Here is a 22,367-nt window from a genome sequence, read left to right on the forward strand (position 1 = left end):
TGGCCAAGGGAATACTGACTCCGCTATTTTAAGCAATCCCCCAAGTATCGTTTCAGAAAATACCCCAAGATCTCAAAATGTGTAAAATTTTATCAATAACTGTTCCCAACATATCCTGTTTTGCAAACAGTATGTGTGTCACAAGTTTTATCATCAAGCATGACCAAATGCATTTTCACTGTATTAATATGAGCAGAATAAATAAAAACAAATATCCAAACAATAGGGTAAGAATAAAACTTTATTCATCTACTTGGTATGAGTACAACAGCAATGTAGATTATAGCGGCATTAGGGTGACATTTGCAAACAACATGAATAGCAACAATGGCCATTTTGCAGAGAAGCAGAGTTAACTCTATGGACAGGCATTGGTGGCTTTCTCTTTCAACAAAGGCTCTTAATCAGAGCTATTCCATAACAACAATAGAAAGGGGGAGAGGCAGAGAAAAAGGGAAATTCTGAAAAAGGCTTTTTCTCAGTTCTGAACATCAGCTGGCCATGGGAAAAATGGATAAATTTAAACCTTGAGATTTTAAGCAAAATACTATTAATTAGAGTCAGGTTCCTAAACATCAGAAATATGGCTTCATCACTATAACGATTGTCAGTAATTTAAACTACTTTATAGAAAATACTGCTGTTAGCAATACACAGTATAACCAAATAAGCAGAATCTTCTCTAGGTGGTTGAGAAATAGCCTAATATTCAACCTTTACCATCTAATTCAATTGGGCTTGATTTGGGCTCAGAAATTGATATGCAAATATAGTGTGCAAATTATCACTCATTCTTGAAGAAACAGATTTGGTAGGGCTACTAGATTGGCATGCAAAAATCATAACAGTACAAATATTTTTCAATACCTTGTCCTTCCAACTCATTGTTTACCAGATTCTTGAAACTCAAATCTGATAGCCTTAGATTTGGATGTAAAATCCATACCCTTAAAATCTATATTCTTGAAGAGGCATTTGCCTAGGCACTTACAGCAAAATTTATGTTTTGGTGATTTCAGCTAGAACCCTTTGGGAAACAAAGAACATACTTATGTTGGGTCATTACAGTATTTTTACACATGGATGAATATCCCAAGAGTGTGGAACTAAACATATTCATTCTTCCTTTTAGAAATCATTCTGCACATTGAAAAAAATATTTTAAAGACCCTTTTTTATGTTTCTTGACATTATATATTTGGAATCAAGCTTGCTCTGACAATCTTGGAGAGCCATCGCTGTTTTTCCAAACCAAGGAATACATTCTTTTTAACAGCTATGTTTTGAGAAGCAATTTAGCTTCATTTCTTCATACTATATTTCTGATGCAGTTTTCCTGGAAGTGGGAAGATGGAATTGTAACATGAAAAAGGATCTAAACCAAAATATCCCTTTTTAGTAGATTGCACTAAGAATGCAGAAGAAATATACAACAGAAGAATGGGCATCATACAATGTAAATAAGCACCAATAAAATATCCTTCTGGAGATAATGTTCTTGTCATATAGTTTCTGAATCCCCACCCCTTCAGCACTACAAAGGTAAATAATTGAACAATACACATTAAATGTCCTCCATGTTGACTATCTGCATTCTGCCGTGCTTCCACAGTACAGTATTCATTCTGCAATAGCCATATGTTGCTTATTAATCTTTTGACATTTACTTGCATTTTTAAGAGATGTGATTTTGCTGTGTGCAATAACTTATCAAATAGTGGTGGTGAATTTGTGCATCACTACAGTGAAGTCCATCTACTTCACCTCAGCTTTGGTACTACTCTTCCCATTCGAATACAATTGAATCAGTGTTTTTTTTAAAAAAAAATCTTAAAATTTGGGCTAAAATGTGTTTTTGGATACATATACGGTGGAGGAGGAGGATAGTGGTAAGTAGGTAGTTGGGTAATCGAATTATTTGTACAATAGCACTTCAAGTCATTAGCACATTTGTAAAACAATAGAGAGAAAAAGCTCAGTCTTTCTAATCAGTTCCATTTTTAGCACCACATTCAATATTTTTGCTGATTTTCGGTCCTTTGTATTTGTAGTAAGACCTCTTTAAGTCTTCTTTTATAAAATTAATATAATTGGGAAGTAGCCTCCCAAATAAAGTGTACTTCCTCACAAAATAAATACAGCTAGTCCTTGACTTACAACAGTTCATTTAGTGACCGTTCAAAGTTACAACGGCACTGAAAAAAAGTGACTTGTTTTCCACATTTATGACCCCATAATCCCCGTAATTATGACCCCATCCCCATAATCATGTGATCAAAATTTAGATGCTTGGCAACTGACACATATTTATGATGGTTGCAGTTTCCTGTCAACACTCACATAATAAATATCTCACTTAATAACAACAGAAATGTTTGGCTCAATTGTGTCGTAAGTTGAGGACTACTTGCCAAGCTTTTTTTTAAAAAAAACAACAACAACCTGATCTATCCTTAATTGTAAGCTTTATTACAAAAGTATGTCATGCTCATATGTTAGCAAATAATAATGGAACACACAGAATAACATTCATTTTCATCCTGTAATTTTAGAAATCCAATTGCAATGTTGTTTTGCAAAAGAAGAGCCCAACTACTGATGAACAATGCTAGGAATTGTTACTCTTTAAGGATCATCATCAGTTTTCATTTGTGATCACCCATTTTTCTGGAATTACAGACTATTACAGGGATTGGTCAGAGATGAACTAATTGTCCAATCATGAATTCATCTGCATTCTTTTTAGTAACCCCCCCCCCCTATTTTTGTTTCAGGGTGTGAGAGAGTTTGTAAAGCATTGGAATGATATCTTAAGTTAGCTATAATATCTTAGTTCTAAAACAAGGCTGTTAAACTTGTGGCCCGCGAGCCAGATGCGTCATGCACTGGCCACACTTACACCTGGTGTAGCAAAGGGGGGGGGGGAGGGAAGCCCCGATATGTCCCGTGATGCCACTGTGCAAATTTGATACCCCTGTTCTAAAAGGTAAAATGTGTCATTGCTCTTGGAATAATATGTGTGGAAACTGAGAATACAGAATTCAGGTTTTGTTAAATCAAAATTGATTGATGAATGAAGAATGAGTGGCGTAACACTGGACTTTGTGGTTGGAACTAATAAATGCTTGGCTTCCCAGGCAATATGAAGCATACATGGAATGATTTAAAATAGCAGCCATGCTGTAGGTTACACCTCTTACTGCTCAGCTTAAGGAAATGCAATTGAAGAAGAAAAGGCAATGGAGATTTAATTCCATGAGGTGGTGAGAAGCAACTATTCTAATTTTCAAGATATAAACATCCTGAATGGAGAAAGAGGAAGCACAGATATGGCTGGATTTTGGCTAATTTAATGAACTGCAATTAGGATACGCTGCTTTAATCCTTTCTGTGCACCAGATACAAATGTCTGTCCAGAGCTCATTTGTACGAAAGGACAAAAAAGTAGAAAGGATGCCTAATCACACAGAAACCATCGATGTGCAGTCAAAGCAATAATATGTCCAGGAAAAGAGGCAGCTCAGATGGCCCTCTTTCAACTGATTGGCTTGCAGTCCAGAATTTGCTTTTGGGACAAAGGCCCAATTGCTCTGATAAACAGCACATTCCTTTGTAAATCACTCGTCAAATTGTCCTCTTGGCTAAATTATAGCTAGTTTAATAGGCCAGTCGAATACATAATTACAGAAAATTACAGAATTCAAACACAACTACACATTGTCACTTTAAAGTGTCCTTGAGCCTCCTGACTCCTGCTATAATTTGTTTTAATTGATAATATTGCCTGAGATAATAGAATTAGAAATATGAAAACTATCATGGGTCATGACTGCCCCTCACCCCTGTCATAGTATATTTATTCTTGTGATTATTGGGCATCCTTCTCTCACTATTGCCTAACAGTGCCCTTCAGCTATTTCAGATTTTAATTTCTAGAATATATTAAATCCAGTATAGGATATTGGAGGACATCAGTTTACAGAAACCTGTGAAGTAGGCAGGAGAAAAAGTATCCTTGGCCAGGTGATAAATTCCCACAAAAAATAACATATCACCAGTATGGCTGTGCTATTACTACTCCTATTGTCAGGTCCAAGCATAGTGAAATCCAATCATATTCAATCCTTTGTTTACACCTAATTCACAGAATCTTGCCAAGCTGGTAACTGCACAGACCCTTGATCTGGGTCTCTCCTAGTGAACATCCTTTCACACTTAATTACAATGTGATAGAATGATCAGCATTTGATGAAGTTAACATTTTACATGAATTCTGCCAAACAATCTTCTAAACATCTTTTTTACTTCTTTATCATTTTGTACACAGGCTGCAAAAATCATTAAATGGCTGCAAATAAAATTCTTCTCTCTTTGTTTACACATAATGGTCCTCTGGATTTTTGCAAACCAGATCTAGTAGCCTAATTTAGGAGGAGAATAAACTAAGAGCAAAGGGATTAGCCATTAGTATCTTGATCACCTGTTGTGAATTCAGATATGCCACTGGAATCCACCTATGCTTAGCTCTTAAGTGTAAGAGCAAAAAAAAATACTACAAGTCCTTCCTGCATAAACCTTACAATAACAATTGCTATCTAAACAGGGCAAGAGATACGTAATCTGTAGCCTTACAGATGTTGTTGAATAACATTACCAAGTGCCCCCTGCCCCCCAGGGCTAATGGTAAAGAAAGCAGGGAGATGGGGGTCTTGCAACATCTGGAGAGCAACAGGTTCCTCATCTATGCTACAGAGACTTACTAAATGACAAGCTTCATTTAATTTAGTGAAGCTTTGCTTCTAAATTAGTATAAAGCATTGTATATATACATAGAGGATTACACTGTTGGCAGAAACTGCACATTAAAAGAGAAAAAGTAAAAATTTATATAGTGGCAGTTATCACTCAGGTAAAAAAAATTAATGTATCACTGCACCCTATTGTCAGCCAAAAATGGCTTCTGATTCTACAGAAGAAAATTGTATGCGTCCTTTACGGAAGATACACAACCTATCAAGCAATTTAGGTAGACAAGAGGCCAGGTCACACAATATCCTCTAAAAAAAAAAAAAGGCTGCATGTAGTTGAGCGGACATTTGATTCAGAAATTGCCCAAGATAAAGGGTTTTTTCCCCCAGGCACTGATAGTAAATAAACTATTTGAAACTGTGTATAGTAAAATAACACAAAATTCAAGTCTCCTTATATGGATAACGAGTGATTACATGAAGAAAATAAAATTAAACATTGTTCAACATGACATATTGTGCAATATTATCAGTGCTTACAAGAAAATAGCTTGAATGATCACTGTGTAGCAGCAAAGTCACTCCGTATAATAGTTAAAATATATTAAAATTTCCAAATTCACTATTCTGGTAGACATTTTTAAAAAATTCAAATGTAACCTTTGCAATTGGATGGTACTAGCGATTGAATAATGCTATTCCAATCCTGGAACAGGCTATGTAGAGTACTTTGAAAATGTCCAATCTTTTGACTTGCTTGGCATTAATTCTACTCACAAAACACTCTTCAATCTTCAGTTTCCCAGTAAGGATGGTGACACCTATTCTAGATCCTATGAAAGATGATCATGTATCAGATCCTACAACTTATGAAAGGAGAACTGGGGAGAGTTTCAGAGTTTAAACATGATTGTATGCCTTTCAGTGGATCACAATAAGTTATTGGCCCAATACAGACCATTTTTCCTGGACCAGCGTGATTAATATTGTTTATTTTAACATGAAAAGGAACAACATCAATACATTGGCCCACACAGTGCTTATTTTGAAGCATATCAAGCAATGCGTGACCACACCATGTCATAGTGATTTTCACACAGCAAAGGTCACATCTAAATTAAAACTAAGATTGCATGACACTATGGCTTACATTTAACATGACAGTTGAAATAACTCCTTCATCATTAAACCAAGAAACCAATTTTGGGTTTATATGCTTGCTCTTCTTGCTAATTTTCAACCAAGTGGTTTAAAGCAAAAAATTATATCCAGTTAATGCAGGAAAAGATGGAGGAACAAAGAGTTTCAACAACAAAACAGTAAATGGCAATTTACTACCAGATATGTGCAAGTGCAAGCTGGGAGCTTGTTATCCAAAAAATTGGCCAGTATGCAGCACAGCAGAATACCTCTGTTCAGCAGCCTATTTTATTGATGGGTGCTGCGGAAAGAATAAGCTATTTGACAATAAGGCCAATTAACTGTAATAGCTGTGCCCAGAGGATAAATATATTACACAGGACTCCTTCCTTAACTATAGAATATATTCATTCATTGCTTGGAAAGTCCATGACCACAAAATTGTGAGCTGGCATCCTACGGGCACTTCCTGGGTTTTCTCAATTAGTATCCTCAACTTTGAATGAAAGTCAAGGGAAAATGAGGAAGGCAGAAGACTGAATATATATGCTATATAAAAACTTGATGAGTGAAAACCATGACTGAGATTTGAACAAAGAACCTTTCATGTCTCTCCCTATGGCAAGCTTGATAGGCCATTGCACAATCTCAAGGCATTAGTACGTGCCTTTCTCAGATTGTCCCTTCTCTCCTCCCCACCTTCTTGATTGTTTGCTCTCCAAAAAGAGTTTGGACTCGATTATAATATATTATCCTATGATATGATATCTTCCCTCTCCCGAGAAAGAAGAATTCAGAAGAGTTTGGCTTTCCTCTTCATATCGTTGCGTCTCCAGAGAGGTAACTTATCAAATTCCTGTATCGTCATGCCAAATATTTCTTGAAAAACTTCAGGTGCTAAATGACGCTAAAGAAACACAAGACAAAAGTACATTATCACTCAAGAAGTAGAAACAGGCAATATAGATATCACAGCATTACCGTCAACATATTAGATCTGATATACCAGGTGTAATATAAAGTCCTGAGCAATGGATAAGGCCAGTGTCCTATAGCAAGCACCATGTGGCCTTTTGGGATTTTTATTTTTTGGCTGCCAAAGCATCCAATATTAGAATAAGTATTCCCCTGTTGTTGTTGTTGTTGTTTTTACTCTTCAGGGATTTTAAGTAATGAGATAGAAACCATAATTTCTAGCCAATAGGAATGATAGTCAAGTATTGCAATAGATAACACAGCAAACAATTTAGAGATTGAGCAGTTGCTTGTCTAGCTCAAGGTAGCCTTTCCCTACCAAGTGCCCTCCAGAGGTCTTGAGACTACAATCCTGTTGAGATGTTCAATATCTGGAAGACTCAATACATGAGCAGCCTGCCAATGCTGTTGTGGTGACATCTGCATAAAGAAAACCTAGTATATGCAGCTATACACACAAGGGCTGTATCAAGACCTTGTATTTTCCTTTGACAATGGAAGAGAATAAAACTTAAACTGGAACATTTCGGGTATAGGTGGATTTTGATGAAATAAATCAGTATCACCAGGTCTTAATTCTAGGAATATGCCTGCACATTTTTCTTTAAAAAGATACATATCTTATACCTTCAGCTGATCCCTGTTGTGGACATCAAAGGCAAAGTATTTCTATTAGCAGAGGTATTTAGCTCCCAATATCATTAATATTTTATCCAGAATCAATGCCAAAATTAGCTGGCTTAAATCTGATGCATTAGGTTGCTGGTTGGGGGAAGGCACTAAAAATTGGGCCCTATGTACTCATTATGACATCATTATGTCATGTGATTGAAAACAGTTCTACAACTAGAGTATAACCTTGAGAAACAATGTGGCTGTACACTATGATACGTGTGGTTCCAATTTTATAGATATTTACTTTAGAAAGGATCACTCAACTCAGTGAAGCTTATTTCTGAGCAAGCTTGCATGGATTGGTGTATTAGTTATCTTTGTATGGATGAAGCAGTTCCGATTAATGCACTGTCTTGTAAGGTTATGAATAATGAGCAACCCATAACATTACAAAACTTTCTTCTAATGCCAAACGGGACACCTGGTTCTTACCTCCAACCTGGTTCTATCCACTTCTCTTAGAATTTTATTTCGCCCTCTGTTGGTCACCATGAGTACTTCATAAGGAAATATCTGTTATCAGTATAGAAGAGGCCTTTATGTAGAATTTATTAAATGCCACAAATAGACATCAAATTCACAAGCATAATGTGGTCATTGATAAAAGACAGCTGCAAGTTCATTACATGGCTTCCTTGGAATATTTGTTACTGAACAATGAAGTCTCATAATTATAAAGATATCCCCATCTATATTCCCTCTTTCTCTCTCCTTCCCTCCCTCCCTCCTCCTTGATAAGCTGATGGATAATGTTACTATCTTCTTTCTTTTACAGATCACCATTGGTTTGCCTTTATCTTCTTGGCGTATGCGCTCAGAAGCAAACACTTTGCTAAAAAGTTATTTCATAGGTCGTTCCTTTGCTTATATTTGATCTGTCCATTTCTCTTTTTAAGTTAAACTACCCATTTCGTTATATACCCATTAAGTCATCATACCACCACCACCACCCCTATTAAGCTAATTATATGTGATAGTGCAAGCATCTTGTGCGGGAACCTTAAGTTTTAATAAAATAAATGTTAGAGACTCAAAATCGGTAATATATAAACAAGCCTCTGTAAGGCTGCATTCACATTGTGCAAAAGCAGAATGTGATTTGTCTGGATTTGTCTTATTTGTTTGAAGCCAGATGATGGGTGAACTCAGTATGACAGTGGAAGACTTGTATTTACAGTCCCTGAAGATTTCAAATAAATATACTCAGAAATAAGCCTTAATTTTCTCATGTCTCTACAATCCTAAATTAGGGCTGCGTATGTTAAAACCACAATGACCAGGACATTATACATTCTGAGCATATTTCTTAAGAACTAACCTGATATCCTGTATCAGTGGCCAAGAAAATTAATGAACAAAAAAGAGTTTCTAGAAAGACTGTCTGAAAAACACTGTGGGTAAACCTTTTTTTAATGGCCATGAATATCTATTTATCTCTCTATATATGTATTTGCTTTTTTATTTATGTCACTGTAGTTTTGGGTGGAGTAGGGGGGGAGAGGGAGAAAGAGAGCGAGAGAATGAATAAGGGAAGTGGTTCTCTTTCACTGTGCATATCTCAGTTCAAGTTTATTTCCCTTCACATCTTAAAATTGCCTCCTCCCATTTTTTATACTACATCAAAAATAATGAGATATAAAAAGACAATTAGCAATTCCTGCATTCTTTTAGTGTTATAAGCAAAGAAAATACACAACCCTAATTAGTCTGGTTTTGAAAATGGTCTTTCATGTAACAACCCTTTCCTGCCCGCACACTTTGGATGACTTTGGATTGCTTTGGAGAGCCTATTCTGAAATCATATGACTCTGGGAATAAATCTCATTGAATTACTAGGATTTACCTCTGAATAAAAATCTATATAATGGGACTGCAATTAGAACATATGCTTTGATTTCCATTTTATTTTGTGCATGCAGCACAACCAAGAATAAATTCATCCCCGCTACATTCTGCTCATTAATTCCAATTAATGCTGTCACATTACTAGCAAGTCTAACTAATTTCACACGATTGCTTGATTTCACATGACCTACTTGTTTTAGGTCCACTTAGAATATTTCTGTATAGTTCCCTGTATATTAAATCCCTTATCCTATGTGCTCACTTCAAATTAAGGGGGATGTCCTACTGCCCCGAAAAAGAGCGGAGTGGCATATAAATAAACGAATTAAAAAGTGGTTGCCACGACATTTTTAATGCTATCGTTCCAAAGGTTATCCTACATTGTTGTGAAACACAAGGAATACATTCATCACTTGCCTTTGGTTCCAACATGTTAGGCATAGACACTCCTCGGTCCATTCGCATTCCAGTGACGAGACCATCTGGGTGAAACTATATCAGAAGCATGTAGGTATCAAACACATAGATTACATCTTTATCCACAAAACTCACACAGACAGAGTAAAGGTATTCATGCTGTGCATACACATCAATATATAGTAAGGTTCCAGAGAAATAGGTATAATAAATATAATTATGCCAGATATATACTATACATAAAGATGTGGCTCCTAATTTAAGTGGTCTTTATTCATTGCCCTCTCTTTCAATTATGAAGCTTCCCAGGGACTCTTCCCAAAGACTGATTGACAAAATAAGATGACAGTTCTAAAAATGTCAAATATTCTATATCTAGGGCCTAACTTGTTTAAAAATATACTCCCTTTGCTTACCCTGTTTCCCTGAAAATAAACCCTCCGCGGATAATAAGCCCAATTGGGCTTTTGAGCGTGTGCACTAAAATAAGTCCTCCCCTGAAAATAAACCCTCCCCGAAAATATTGCAACACAGCAGCAGCCATGAGATAACCGCGCTCACAGCTTTCTTCACCTCAAAAATAATAAGACCTCCCAAAAATAAGGCCAAGTGCTTATTTCGGGGATCAAAAGAAAACAAGACTGTCTTATTTTCGGGGAAACATGGTATCCACCAATAACACCATTATTCAGGGAATGAGGAATGGTAGGAAAACCGTCCCTCAGATTGTTTTGGTTCTTGCTATCATCTTTGCAATATTTGGTTGCTTTCCAGGTGTACCAAAGCATTTTATCCTTTTTAACAAGTAAAATTTTTAATTCCGTCTACATCAATAAAGTCTTTTCTGTAATCAATATATTGAGATTTCCATAACATAGTAATATTCAAACATGTAAAGAGAAGGGTTATATTTTAAAAAATACTACATTTTTAATTGGCCATTTTATACAGCCCACATGCCTGTTTTATATAAAATACATTGGCAGGTTTTTATTCCATGACTACAATATAAAAAAGACAGGAAACCATCTGGAGAAGAAGAGCAAAGCTATAACTACAGAATAAGCAGAATTATATTTTGGACTTTCGTTGGATAGTATCATAGTTAGGAGAAATCTATCAATGAGAGAACTATCACTCATTGCTTCTTTGACAACCTTAGAAATGTTTGCTGTAAAGAATCACAAAAGTGACAGTAAGACACTCTTTCCCATAGTGTCATAATTATATCATTAATAATAAAACAAGCAGCTTAACAACTTTTAAGAAATTCTTCTAAGATGTGATTAACATAGTTGATGCACTGTTGATGAATTTGTTTCTGTTAACTTGATGGACGAAAATCTTTACCAACCTGGTAATCTAAAAAGGGATATATATTGAGAAAAGACACATATTAGAACAAAGTTTATTCTGCACAAAGTTTTTAAGCTCTTATTATCAACCCAAAATACATATATTTCCTGCCTTCGTTAAATGTTACTTTTACTTTTACAATGTCCTCTCAGTTTGAATATAATGTTGAACTATCCTCTCCACCCTTTTTTCAACAAATGGCAAGTAAACAAATATTTCAAGATTAAGTATGGTATTCAAAAGCTGTACGTGAGAGAAGACCTTATGTACTATTATAAAAACATAACAGAAAGCATAATTGCTGAAAATAACTCAAAAACCATCTACAGCCCAAACCTCACATTCTATTTCCTTTACAAACTTACCTCGAGTTGCATTGCTCACGTCTCCATAACTGTTGTACTGACCAAAGTCTGTGGACATCGGCTACATGAATATATATAAATAAAAACATGAACGGGTAAATCACATTATCTATACATTGCATTACCAGTAAAAAGATCACCACAAAGGCCATGGAAAACATGCGAATAGCACACTCATTTATGTTTTAGATTATTTTTACCTCCGCCATTTATTATGTTTATAAATAACTCAAGGCAGAAAACATACCCAATACTCCTTCCTTCTCCTATTTTTCTCACACCAACAACCTTGTGAGGTGGGTTGGGCTGACAGAGTTGATTGGTCCAAAGTCACTCAGACAGCTTTCATTGCTATGGGAACTCAGTCTCCTGATTTCTAGCTTGGTGCTTTAACCACTAGACCAAACTGCCTCTTATCTGGGAGTATCCATGAAATCACAAAACTGAAATTTAAAGTGTACTTTCTTGTATGGGAAGAATTATCTGCTCACCCTGTGGAGTCCGTTTCGTCCATACCCAGGCAGTGAAGAAGTTTTAGAAGCAGCAGCATGAGAAGGAGAAAGGCCTGAGAAGGAGAAAATAATAATTAGTAGGAAATAAAAATACATCGTCAAAATCACAGCATCTTAGAAATCAATCAAAAATCTCAAAGTGTAAATTTGCATCTGTATGGATTTTTTTTTAAGCAATCATTTTATCTTGGCTTTGTCCAGTAAGTCAAATTTGGATTAAAATTTTTCAATTCCTCTCTAATTTTACAGACATAAATGCATTTTAACTGTGTACAAGTCACTCTTTATTTATTTATTTATTTATTTATTTCTTAGATTTTTAGACCGCCCCTCTCCCAAAAAGGGACTCGGGGCGGTGTACAGTCAATACAATAAAACCAGTCATAATAGTTAAATACATTTAAGCTACATTTAAAATACATTTGGAGGGGGAGATAGGCTGTACTAAGAAATAAATACCTAAAAACATCACAATTAAAACCCCAAACCCTAAAATAAAATAAATCCCTGGGAGGTAAAACTAAGAAAGTGCCAGGCCAGCTGATTGAAATAGGTGAGTCTTTAACTTTTGCCGGAAGGAATGGAGGTCGGTGGTAGTTCGAATGTCTGGGGGGAGGTCATTCCAGAGGGTTGGGCCCATCACAGAGAAGGATCTACTCCTAGGTGTCGCCCGCTGGCATTGCCTAGCAGACGGCACCAGGAGGAGCCCTTCCCTGTGTGAGCGGATAGGTCGCAGGGACGTATGTGGTAGGATGCGATCCTGCAGATAACTAGGTCCTCTGCCATGGAGCGCTTTAAAGATGGTGATCAATACCTTGAAACGCACCCGAAAGGCCACAGGTAGCCACTCTACACATTACACAGCAACAATCTCTAGCGAGTCATGCTTTATGGTCATGGTTCAGCACAATGTCACATTCTGAGTTTTTGATTCAAATTGCTTAAAACATACTTTTTCTCCTAATTTATTTTCTTGCACACACTAAACAAGCAAAATGCTGCTCTTATGTCAGCAGTTATTTACAAGCCAGGATTGCTATTGTTTCCATATGGTGCAAATTGGAGGCAGAGACTGAGGTTAAAAAAAAGTAGCTTGTTTAAAGCAATCTACTAAATTTATGTCTCAGATTAGCCTTGAATAGGCTGTTCTCTGTAATCATACACAAAGATACATTTGTATACCCAGAAGTGAATCATTTTTATAGATTGTTGTCTGGAAGTAAGTGATTTGATGCAGACAGATAGAATGAAAGCTATAATCATCCTTTCCTTTCTTTAGTTTTGTTACTATCATGGCCCTGGGTCTTCTGGCGTAATATGTTTAAAATGTATTTTAGAGATCAGGAAAGGACACAACCCCCCCCCCCCAGCCCCCAAATTATAATGAAAATACATCAGGGATGGGTTCTGGCTTCTGCTACTGTACAGAAGCAAAAAACAAGATGGCAGCGCCTATGGTGGTGCCGAGAGAACCAGTTCGGGGGCAGGGCAGGCCAAGTTACTACCTACTCGGCCAAAGCGGTCTGAAGCAGTAGGAACCCTCTTCTGAAATACATCCATGTAAGCATGCATTTCATACATAAAATTCCTATAAGCAAACAGTAATTATATCTTTGCTTCTTTTTTTTTTGAAATGGATCAGTTTACCCCAAAAAGCAGTTTCTTTAAAAAAGAAACTCAAACATCAGCATACAGCATATGAATACATAATCAGTCTTCCTAATTATATAAAATTGTTATGGTGGGTACATGCTAAACTGTTGGATCGGATGAATGAAGGCATACTCAGGCTTTAGAATAACAAACAGCTCTTTATTAGCACAAGTCAACTATGTACAATCCAGTGAAGGTTCAGTCTGACAGCAGCTCTTTTATAGGGAGCTATCAGATCCTTTGACCAATCATATTGAATCTCTGTTCCTGCTGGAACAGAGAACCTTGGTGTAAACCATTACCAATGTTTCTGGTATCTAACACCCCTCCCCCTTAGATGGGCTCAACCGACTTGTGGCATAGTCACGCAGGTAGACAGGCTTTCTGGTGGCTAGCCCAGACCTGCACAGTTCAGTTGGTAGGTATTCTTCAGTGAGGTCAGATGGACCTGTTGTCTTCACGGCTTTGTCTGATGGAAGCTCCTGGAATTTCTCAATGGCCGCGGCTGGAGTTTCTGGAGTCAGTTTGCTCGGAACTTGCTGCAGGCCTGCAACACTTACAGATAAGTGCCCCTGTACCTTTGGGATTGAGTTATCTGTGGAAGGAGTGAATTCGTGCTCCTTTTGTGTAGGGCTTTGGCTAACTCATGCAGGAGTTACCTCTGGTTGCCTAAGACTGGAGTTGGAGATGCGGCCATGGAGTTGGTCAATGTGCCGTCTCCAATTTTGACTGTCCTCGAGCTCTAAAAGGTAAGAGCGAGGCCCAGTGATGCCTATTACTGTGGCAGGAATCCAAAGAGTTCCCCCAGCATAGTTGTGGGCGTAAACTTGATCCCCTATGCTAAAGTTTCTTATTTTGCCGGTCGAATCTGGGGGCGATGCGGCAGAGTAGTTTGGGTGTAGCCGGTCTAAGTGGGACCTTAGCCGGCGACCCATTAGAAGCTCGGAAGGGCTTCTACCAGTGGTAGCACTTGGCGTGATGTGCTGTAGGAATTGATCAACCTGTGTTTGCCAATCTCCCAGACCCATCCTGGATAGGGCTTCTTTTGCAGATCTCACCATTCTCTCTGCCTGACCATTGGAAGCCAGATGGAATGGAGCGACCAGGGCATGTCTGATTCCCTATGCTGCTAAATAGGTCTCAAATTGCACAGCCGTAAATTGGGGTCCATTGTCAGAGACCAAAACATCGGGTAGGACGTGAGTGGAGAAAAGTCCCCCTAGTGCCTTGTTGACCGCTTCTGCCGTGGTAGAGGTCATGAGGACTACTTCTAGCCATTTCGAGTAGGCGTCCACAGCTACCATAAAGGTCTGGCCATGAACAGGGCCAGCAAAATCTATGTGCACACTAGACCATGGTGCTTGAGGTCGCTCCCGCTCCTTAGCGGGCACCTCTGGGGGAGCTGGTCTGGACTCCTGGCATGGTGTGCAGGTAGCCACCCATTCTTCTATCTTCCTGTCCATGTTAGGCCACCACACGTAACTCCTGGCCAAAGATTTCATCCTGACAATTCCAGGATGCCCTACGTGCAAGGCCTCTAATACTGCAATGCGCAGTTTGGGTGGAACAATGACCCGGTCCCCCCACAGTAAACAACAATGTATTAATGATAGTTCATTACGTTTACAGTAAAACATTTTAAATTCAGACCTCACAGGCCCCTTGGGCCACCCCCTCCACATCCAATTCAAAACCTGTCGGAATGTAGAGTCTTTTGCTGAGTGGTGGGCGATGTCACAAGACAAGACAGGACCAGCCTCAAGACAGTCAATGAGGAAGACTGGTGTCTCGGGGGTAGGGTCTGCAAGCAGTTCAGGCAGTGGGCATCAACTCAAGGCGTTGGCATACCCCAAGGTAGAGCCAGGTTGATGGACGAGGCAATAACTGTAGGCCGCAAAGAAGATTGTCCATCTGATCGATCGCGGTGACAAAGAAGCAGGGGTAGGCTGGTCCCCAGCCAGCAATCCCATCAATGGTTTGTGGTCTGTGACACATTCAAAGTCATGGGCGTAGATGTACTCGTGGAACTTTTTCACGCTGGCGACTGCAGCCAGAGCCTCACGGTCCAGTTGTTCCGCTTGGCAGCAGACAATGTTCGTGAGTAGTAGGTTATGGGCGCCTCGGTTTCATTCAGCATGCGGTGGCTGAAGACGGCTCCTATGCCAAACAGGGAAACGTTGCACATTAGGACAAGTGGCAGGGTCTGGCTATATTGGACCAAAAACGTGTCCACTGACAGCAGTTTCTTCACCGTGGCTAATGCGGCTGCCTCAGTTGTGCCCCAGGACCACTTGGCGTGTTTGCTGAGAAGCCGATGCAAAGGCTCAGCAACCATGGCTTTCTGCTTGAGAAAGACACTGTAGAAGTTAAGGAGCCCGAGGAACGCCTGCAGTTCGGTCTGATTGCGAGGTGTAGGGGTGTCCTGGGTTGGCTTAATTTTTTTGTTGGTTGGGTGAATCCCAGAACCGTACATGAGGTACCCTAGGAATTCAACCCTTGGCACGTTAATTTGGCACGTTTCTTTTTTGAGGAGGAGACCTTTGTCTCTGATTCTGGCCAGACCAGTTCCCAATCTTTTAAATAATTGCGCCTTATTTGCAGCCGATACCAATATGTTGTCAAAATAGGGGACGACTCCTGGAATCCCCTGCAAAAGCCGTTCCATGATGCTTTGGAACAGTCCAGGGGGTGATGCTAACTCCAAATTGAAGGCGGCTGCATTTGAATGCACCCCTGTGCATCACGATGGTTTGGGCCTCCACCATGGCGCAATTTACAGGCAACTGCTAGTATGCCTGCACCATATCTAATTTTGCAAAAACTTTTTTGGGGCCTAATGAGTGCAGTAAATGCTGTACAATGGGTACAGGATAAGCGCTTTGCTGCAAAGCTTTGTTTATCGTGCACTTGTAATCTGCACAGATGCGGACAGACCCATCAGGCTTGACAGGTCACTATACGGATCTCCCAGCGTGTGTGATCTATCGGCTCTAGGATTCCCTGGCCAATCAATTTGTCTAGTTCTAATTCAATTTTAGGGCGGAAAGCGAAAGGTACTCTCCTGGGTTTTAGTCTGAGGGGGGCAACATTGGGGTCCAAGTTAAAAGATATTGGAGTCCCCTCATACTTACCTAGACAGGTGCTGAAGACGTTCCTCGAATTCCTCGAGGAATTCTTCAGAGCTTTCGTCTCATATGGAGTTGATTCCGGTCACTTCAAGGCCCAGGGCTTTGAACCAGTCAAGCTCCAGGAGACTCTGTAGGTCTTCGTTGACTACCGTCACTGGTAGCTGGCTGCAGAAGGTCTTGAACCTCACCCAGAAAGTCCCCTGGCCCATGATGGGGACTCAGTTCCCCTGGTAGTCACAAAGGCGGATGTCTGGAACCCGCAGCTGATGCTTTTTAAGGCTAGACATTACGGTCAAGGATGACCCTGTCAATCTCCATATTGTATGGAGAGTCCTCAATGAGGATTGTGACTTTCAGCTTTTTTGGCCTATGGAGGTGTGGTAGGTGACTCTGGTGTCGCCTTCTGTTCGCCATGGTGGCGGCTGCCATGCCTCTTGTTTGGGCCTCTGCTGGCAGTTAGGTATGCTTCTGGGCTTCCAGGTTGTAGCGGGGCCATCGCTTCTGCAGACCTTGGCGATGTGCCCCTTGCGTTCGCAGCGTTGACAGATAGCATCGCGGAAACGTAATGTGTTCTGAGGTGGTTTCTTCCGCAGCCGGCGCAAGGCGGGAAATGCAGTTCAAATTTTCGGACCAGCTTGGTGTGATCACTGTGCATGCGGTAGCTGTCATCTTCGCTCTCTGAACTTTCAGGCTCTGTGGCCTCGCAATGCATGCTTGCACTCTTCCACGCGCTCTTTGGACAATTTTGGCGCTGCAGGGTTTCTGTTGATTTAATTGAAGACTCAATAGCCCTGGCTTCGTCTAGAGAAATTTGGAGAGTAAGATTAGTTTTTGCTAATAACTTCCTCTGCAGGCCAATGTCCCTAACACCACATATGATGCGGTCAAGTAGTAGTTCATCAAGATCTCTAAATTCGCAGTACGCTGCGGCCTTTCTGAGCGCCGCAACATATTCGTTGGTGGATTCCCCTTCTTTTTTGGTTACGGATGTTGAATTCATGCCTCCGGACGTATTTAGATGGTCTGGGAACGTAGTATGTCCTCAGTGTCTGTTGTAGAACCGATCAAATGACAGATTGGAGTGGCGTTGGCTCAGACAAATCCTTTGCCGTCTCAAACACCTCTGGTCCCCAGTAGCTCATGAACATATTCTTTTTCTGGCCTTCAGAAAGGCCCATGAGATCGTTGGCTTTGAGGAAGCAATCGGACCTCATCAATCAGACCTTCCCAGTGCTCAGTGGCTGGGTTGTATGGAGTCGGTGGGATGTGCGTTGTCATCTTGTGTTCCTGAGTGTGTTTGAATTTGCACTCAAAGATGGCTGCTCGATGCTGTGCCGTGCTCCAGGCTGGATTAACTTGCTGGAAGTTAATTTGTCGTGCTCTTTTTGTCTGCCTACTTGCTTTCCAATCCCGTCCTCGTTGCCAGTGTTGGATCAGGTGAATGAAGGCACACTCAGGCTTTAGAGTAACAAACAACTCTTTATTAGCACAAGTCAATTCAGCAAAGGTTCAGTCTGACAGCAGCCTTTTTATAGGGAGCTGTCAGACCCTTTGACCAATCAGATTGAATCTCTGTTCCCGCTGGAACAGAGGACCTTGGTGTAAACCATTACCAATGTTTCTGGTATCTAACAGTTACTATATGCAGTTACCATATGCAGTGTCTCCCATGATTAGCTATACAATTCCCTGTAACAGTTCTCTAACTCAAAGACATGGAGAAAGTTGAGTGCATGTTCTTCAAAAGATCCATATGAGAGCTCTGAATGATGCAGAAAAAACAGCTTCTGATTGGTGGCAAATATATATTTAGTTAATACTGGAAAGTTTTTCCCTTATAAAATGAGTCAATAAAAGCTTTTCATCAGAGATGACCAAAGCAGGAATAAAAAATTAGTTCTTACTTAGAGAGGTATTTATTGGCAGTCACTACATATGACAGGATTTTTATATTATTTTAGAAGCTACCGGTAATACAGATGTGTTTTTCAAAAAAAATCAGCATTGTGATTATCTATATTATGTATAAACACTGTAGGATAAAGTTTTGGAGTCATGGGCATTTTTAGTTTGCTACAGAAAAAGACAATAATCCTCAACCATTTAGCAGAGAAATTATTAACTTTAAAGATGCTACAAAATCCTGTCTTGAATTAAAATACATTCTGATTTCCTAGAACAGTGAAATAGTTTTTGTGTAATTGTAACTATAATTGGAGCAGGTGTTTTTAGGCATTTCTTTTCCTGGATTTGTTCAGTAGATGCTGAGAAATGTGCTTTTGGAATCTTTCTTCATTTAAAAACACCTGTTAATACAAGCTATTATTAACACTACTAGCTAAGAAATAGCTAGTGTTATAATATAGGCAGTAAACACATTAGAGACAAAAGCTACTTCCTTGTTATTATTTAGAGGTCATGTTTTGCATTATCAGAAACTGAATTGCAATAATAATAAGGCCTGATATTAACCAAATTTAATATCAACTTTTTACATTGAAACTATAAAGGTCTATTAAAACTAAATCTCACTGAAGTCATTAGCTCAACTGTCAGCTATGTGAATACAGTAGAGAATTGTAGTCCTAGCTCATCATGTCCCACAATCCTTTATGTTTTTTCTAATTTTGCTGCTTACATGAATTAGCTGGAGAATCGTAACATCTGCTGGCAAGTAACGACTTTTCCTTTTCCATCTCTTCTTTTAGTATCAATTGCCCCAGGCCTGAGTTTAGCTGCAAATGAGAATTTGGAGGAAAAGGTAAGCTAGTGAAAAAGATTCACATCATGCAGATTTTGGCACACAAAGAGAATTTACAATCAGAGGATAGCCACCTTCATTAGCTGTTCCTCCTGCAGCTGTCGACGCCTCTGAAGTTCTTCTAGATCTTCATCTCTACCAGTGGATCGGCGTCGCATATCAAAACCTACTTCCATAAGCCACAGTAAAAAGAACTACTTATTTCAAGTATAGGTATAAGGAATGATAATCAACCTACTATTTCCTCTGAGTTGATTGTTGAAGAAATTAACCAAATACTTAAGAAAGTACCTAAATAATCCACCAATTCTGTCTCAAAACAGTGTTACTCAAATAATCTGGTTCTGAATTAAATAATACATTAAATGAAACCATTTTGATGATTAAGTGCATAATGTTATGTACTGAGAGTTTTACAGAATATAAAACATAATTTGTAACATTCTGATTAATATTGAGAATTTTGTTAAGTAAGGGAATATGTTGAGGAAAAATGGAGACCAGAGGTGTAGGAAGACTTTTGTCACAGCTATTTATTCACTGGATTTCTAATATTAGAATCATAATTTGGCCCATAGTATTTTTCTACTTTGTTTATTAAAAGCCCTATTTTAATAGCTTTGTTAAAGATATTTTAGGAACTAAAATATATTTGGTCTCAAATTCTAAATTAGTCAGAGGGGTTAGAGCGTATCCTATACCTTTTCTTTTTGAAAACCATAAATCCTTAGTTGCTGATAGAATTCCTCTTACTTTTAGTTGTAGTAAAATCAATATATGATTTTAACAATCTCAATCCATCATGATAACTGTACTAACTTCATATACTGAACTGTGGTCAAAGTTGGTGAATTCCATAGGTGAATTTCTCCCGGTTTTACTACCAGTTCGCTTCGCGCACGCTTTGTGCTCACGCCAGGCACATGCTGTGCGGGCGTAGTTCAATGTAAGGTGTTCTTCGTGCATACGCAGAACAATTTACAGTGAACTGCGCACAAATGCGCACTACTAAACAACATGCCGGGAATGGCAGCAGCGATTGGGGAACTGGTTCGGGGGTGTGGCCAGCCTGGGTCGCTGCCTGTTATGCGACCCAGGCCAAAATACCACTACCAGTTTGGCTGAACTGGTACGAACTGGGAGAAACCCACCTCTGGTCAAATCAGTATAATGTGCTATATGACAAGGAGCAGCAACTGGCCTCAACGTATTCTAATTTGAAACTCAATCAAATTACTGTGATATAAAAGGCGGAAGATTCTACAATGGACATTTTATCATATTTGGATTTTTTTTAAAAAATTGTACTTTAAATAATTATGCACATACTTTGCTTTTGTGACATCCCAAATCTGATCTTGACACAAACTAATGGTAAGCTACACACTGCCGATAGTAATTTTTAATCATCTTTTATCATTTGATACTATTCTCTGTACTACTCCTTTATCATTTTAACTAATGTAAATAAATGGTAATGAGACTTAGTCTGGTGCAATGATTAAGGGATCAGATTAGAAAGGGACACTGTGAGTTCTGGATCTGCCTTAGATATGAAGCCAGCTGTGTGACCTGAGCTGGTCATTTTCTCTCAGCCCTAGGAAGGAAGCAATGGCAAACCACTTCTCAAAAATCTTGCCAAGAAAACTGGCAGTCTCCAAGAATTGAACACAATTGAATAGAAGAAGAAAAATCAGCCATATGTAATAGTTCTGTTCTCAGTTATAGTATAATGCCCTAATATGCCCTAACCCATATTTAAATATTAAGATTTATAATGAATACTGCGAAAGTAAAATGTCACTAAATGTTATCTTTTTCTTGCATGAAGCTGATATTTAATTCTAGCAAAAGAAACAATGAATTTGGTCCATCAAAATAACCTCATTTTGAATTCCTTAATCATTTTTGATTTATACAGGTAGGAACCAACTCTGAGTAATGAAATTTAAACAACATGTCATGGAATACACGGGGTCTAAAAATAATAGTTAGAAAAATGAAACGCAGAATGGAAAATAAAGTTAAGAACTTGAAGCACAAAAATGATGCAATGGGGCCATAGAAGCTTTGCTATTATTCATGCTGTCCAACAACAAGCCAAAAGAGCCTGGTTTTAACATGTGGCAATGACTGGACTGGCTGTGGATTTGGTATTTCAATATTGGCAGCAGGCTATCTTTTCTGAAGGCAACAAAAAGGTTAAGGAATTCACTGAACTCTGTGTCTTCCAATGTCAGCATTCATAGCTGATGGCTTGCTTGCTTGAATGAAGCAGAAGGTGAACAGAATAATGCATGAGAAGGTATAATGCATTTGTAAGCTGACCTGGCTGCTTCACTCTGTATCCTTAGGGAATAATATCTGTAAATGCCAGGAGAAGGCAAGTAGGTGAGTCAGACAAGTAAAGGAATAAGTAAATGCTGGTACCAAATCTCAACTTTGATGAACAGTTGTAACCAAGGAGCACTACACACACTTTGGTAGTACCTTTGGGATTTTAGTTTTTTTTTTAAAAAAAAACCTTCTGTGCTAAAACCCTTAAAGCAGGGGTGTCCAAAGTTGGCAACTTTAAGACTTGTGAACTTCAACTCCCAGAATTCCCAAGCCAGCTCTGCTGGCTGGGGAATTCTGGGAGTTGAAGTCCACAAGTCTTAAAGTTGCCAACTTTGGACACCCCTGCCTTAAAGATTCTGGGGAATCCATCCAGAGAAAGGGATTTCTAATGAGAAGATTCTTGAAGCATCCCCTCCTTTGGGATGTAGATTTTGGGGACTGACATCCACACAGGT

At 39.0% G+C, this 22,367-nt stretch overlaps 1 protein-coding gene across 15 annotated transcripts in view; it reads right to left on the reverse strand.

The window, feature by feature from the left end:
- Positions 1–223: 223 nt before the first annotated feature.
- Positions 224–22,367, reverse strand: part of ABLIM1 (actin binding LIM protein 1) — a 216,355-nt gene continuing 194,211 nt past the window's right edge. For 10 of the 15 annotated variants that reach the window (XM_081953535.1, XM_081953525.1, XM_081953524.1 and 7 more), the window contains exons 16-22: positions 19,650–19,744; positions 19,453–19,549; positions 12,013–12,086; positions 11,514–11,582; positions 9,801–9,875; positions 7,971–8,051; positions 224–6,795 (exon numbers count right to left, since the gene is read on the reverse strand). In XM_081953535.1, the coding sequence (XP_081809661.1) occupies positions 6,682–6,795; positions 7,971–8,051; positions 9,801–9,875; positions 11,514–11,582; positions 12,013–12,086; positions 19,453–19,549; positions 19,650–19,744 (605 nt within the window). In that variant the 3' untranslated portion in view covers positions 224–6,681. Of the gene's footprint in view, positions 6,796–7,970; positions 8,052–9,800; positions 11,163–11,513; positions 11,583–12,012; positions 12,087–19,452; positions 19,550–19,649; positions 19,745–22,367 lie in introns of those variants that run through there. The other 5 variants (XM_081953529.1, XM_081953536.1, XM_081953530.1 and 2 more) reach the window with 2 other exon arrangements.

This window comes from Natrix helvetica (assembly GCF_964273705.1).
Source record: "Natrix helvetica genome assembly, chromosome: 5".
In the NCBI taxonomy this organism is placed as follows: domain Eukaryota; kingdom Metazoa; phylum Chordata; class Lepidosauria; order Squamata; family Natricidae; genus Natrix; species Natrix helvetica.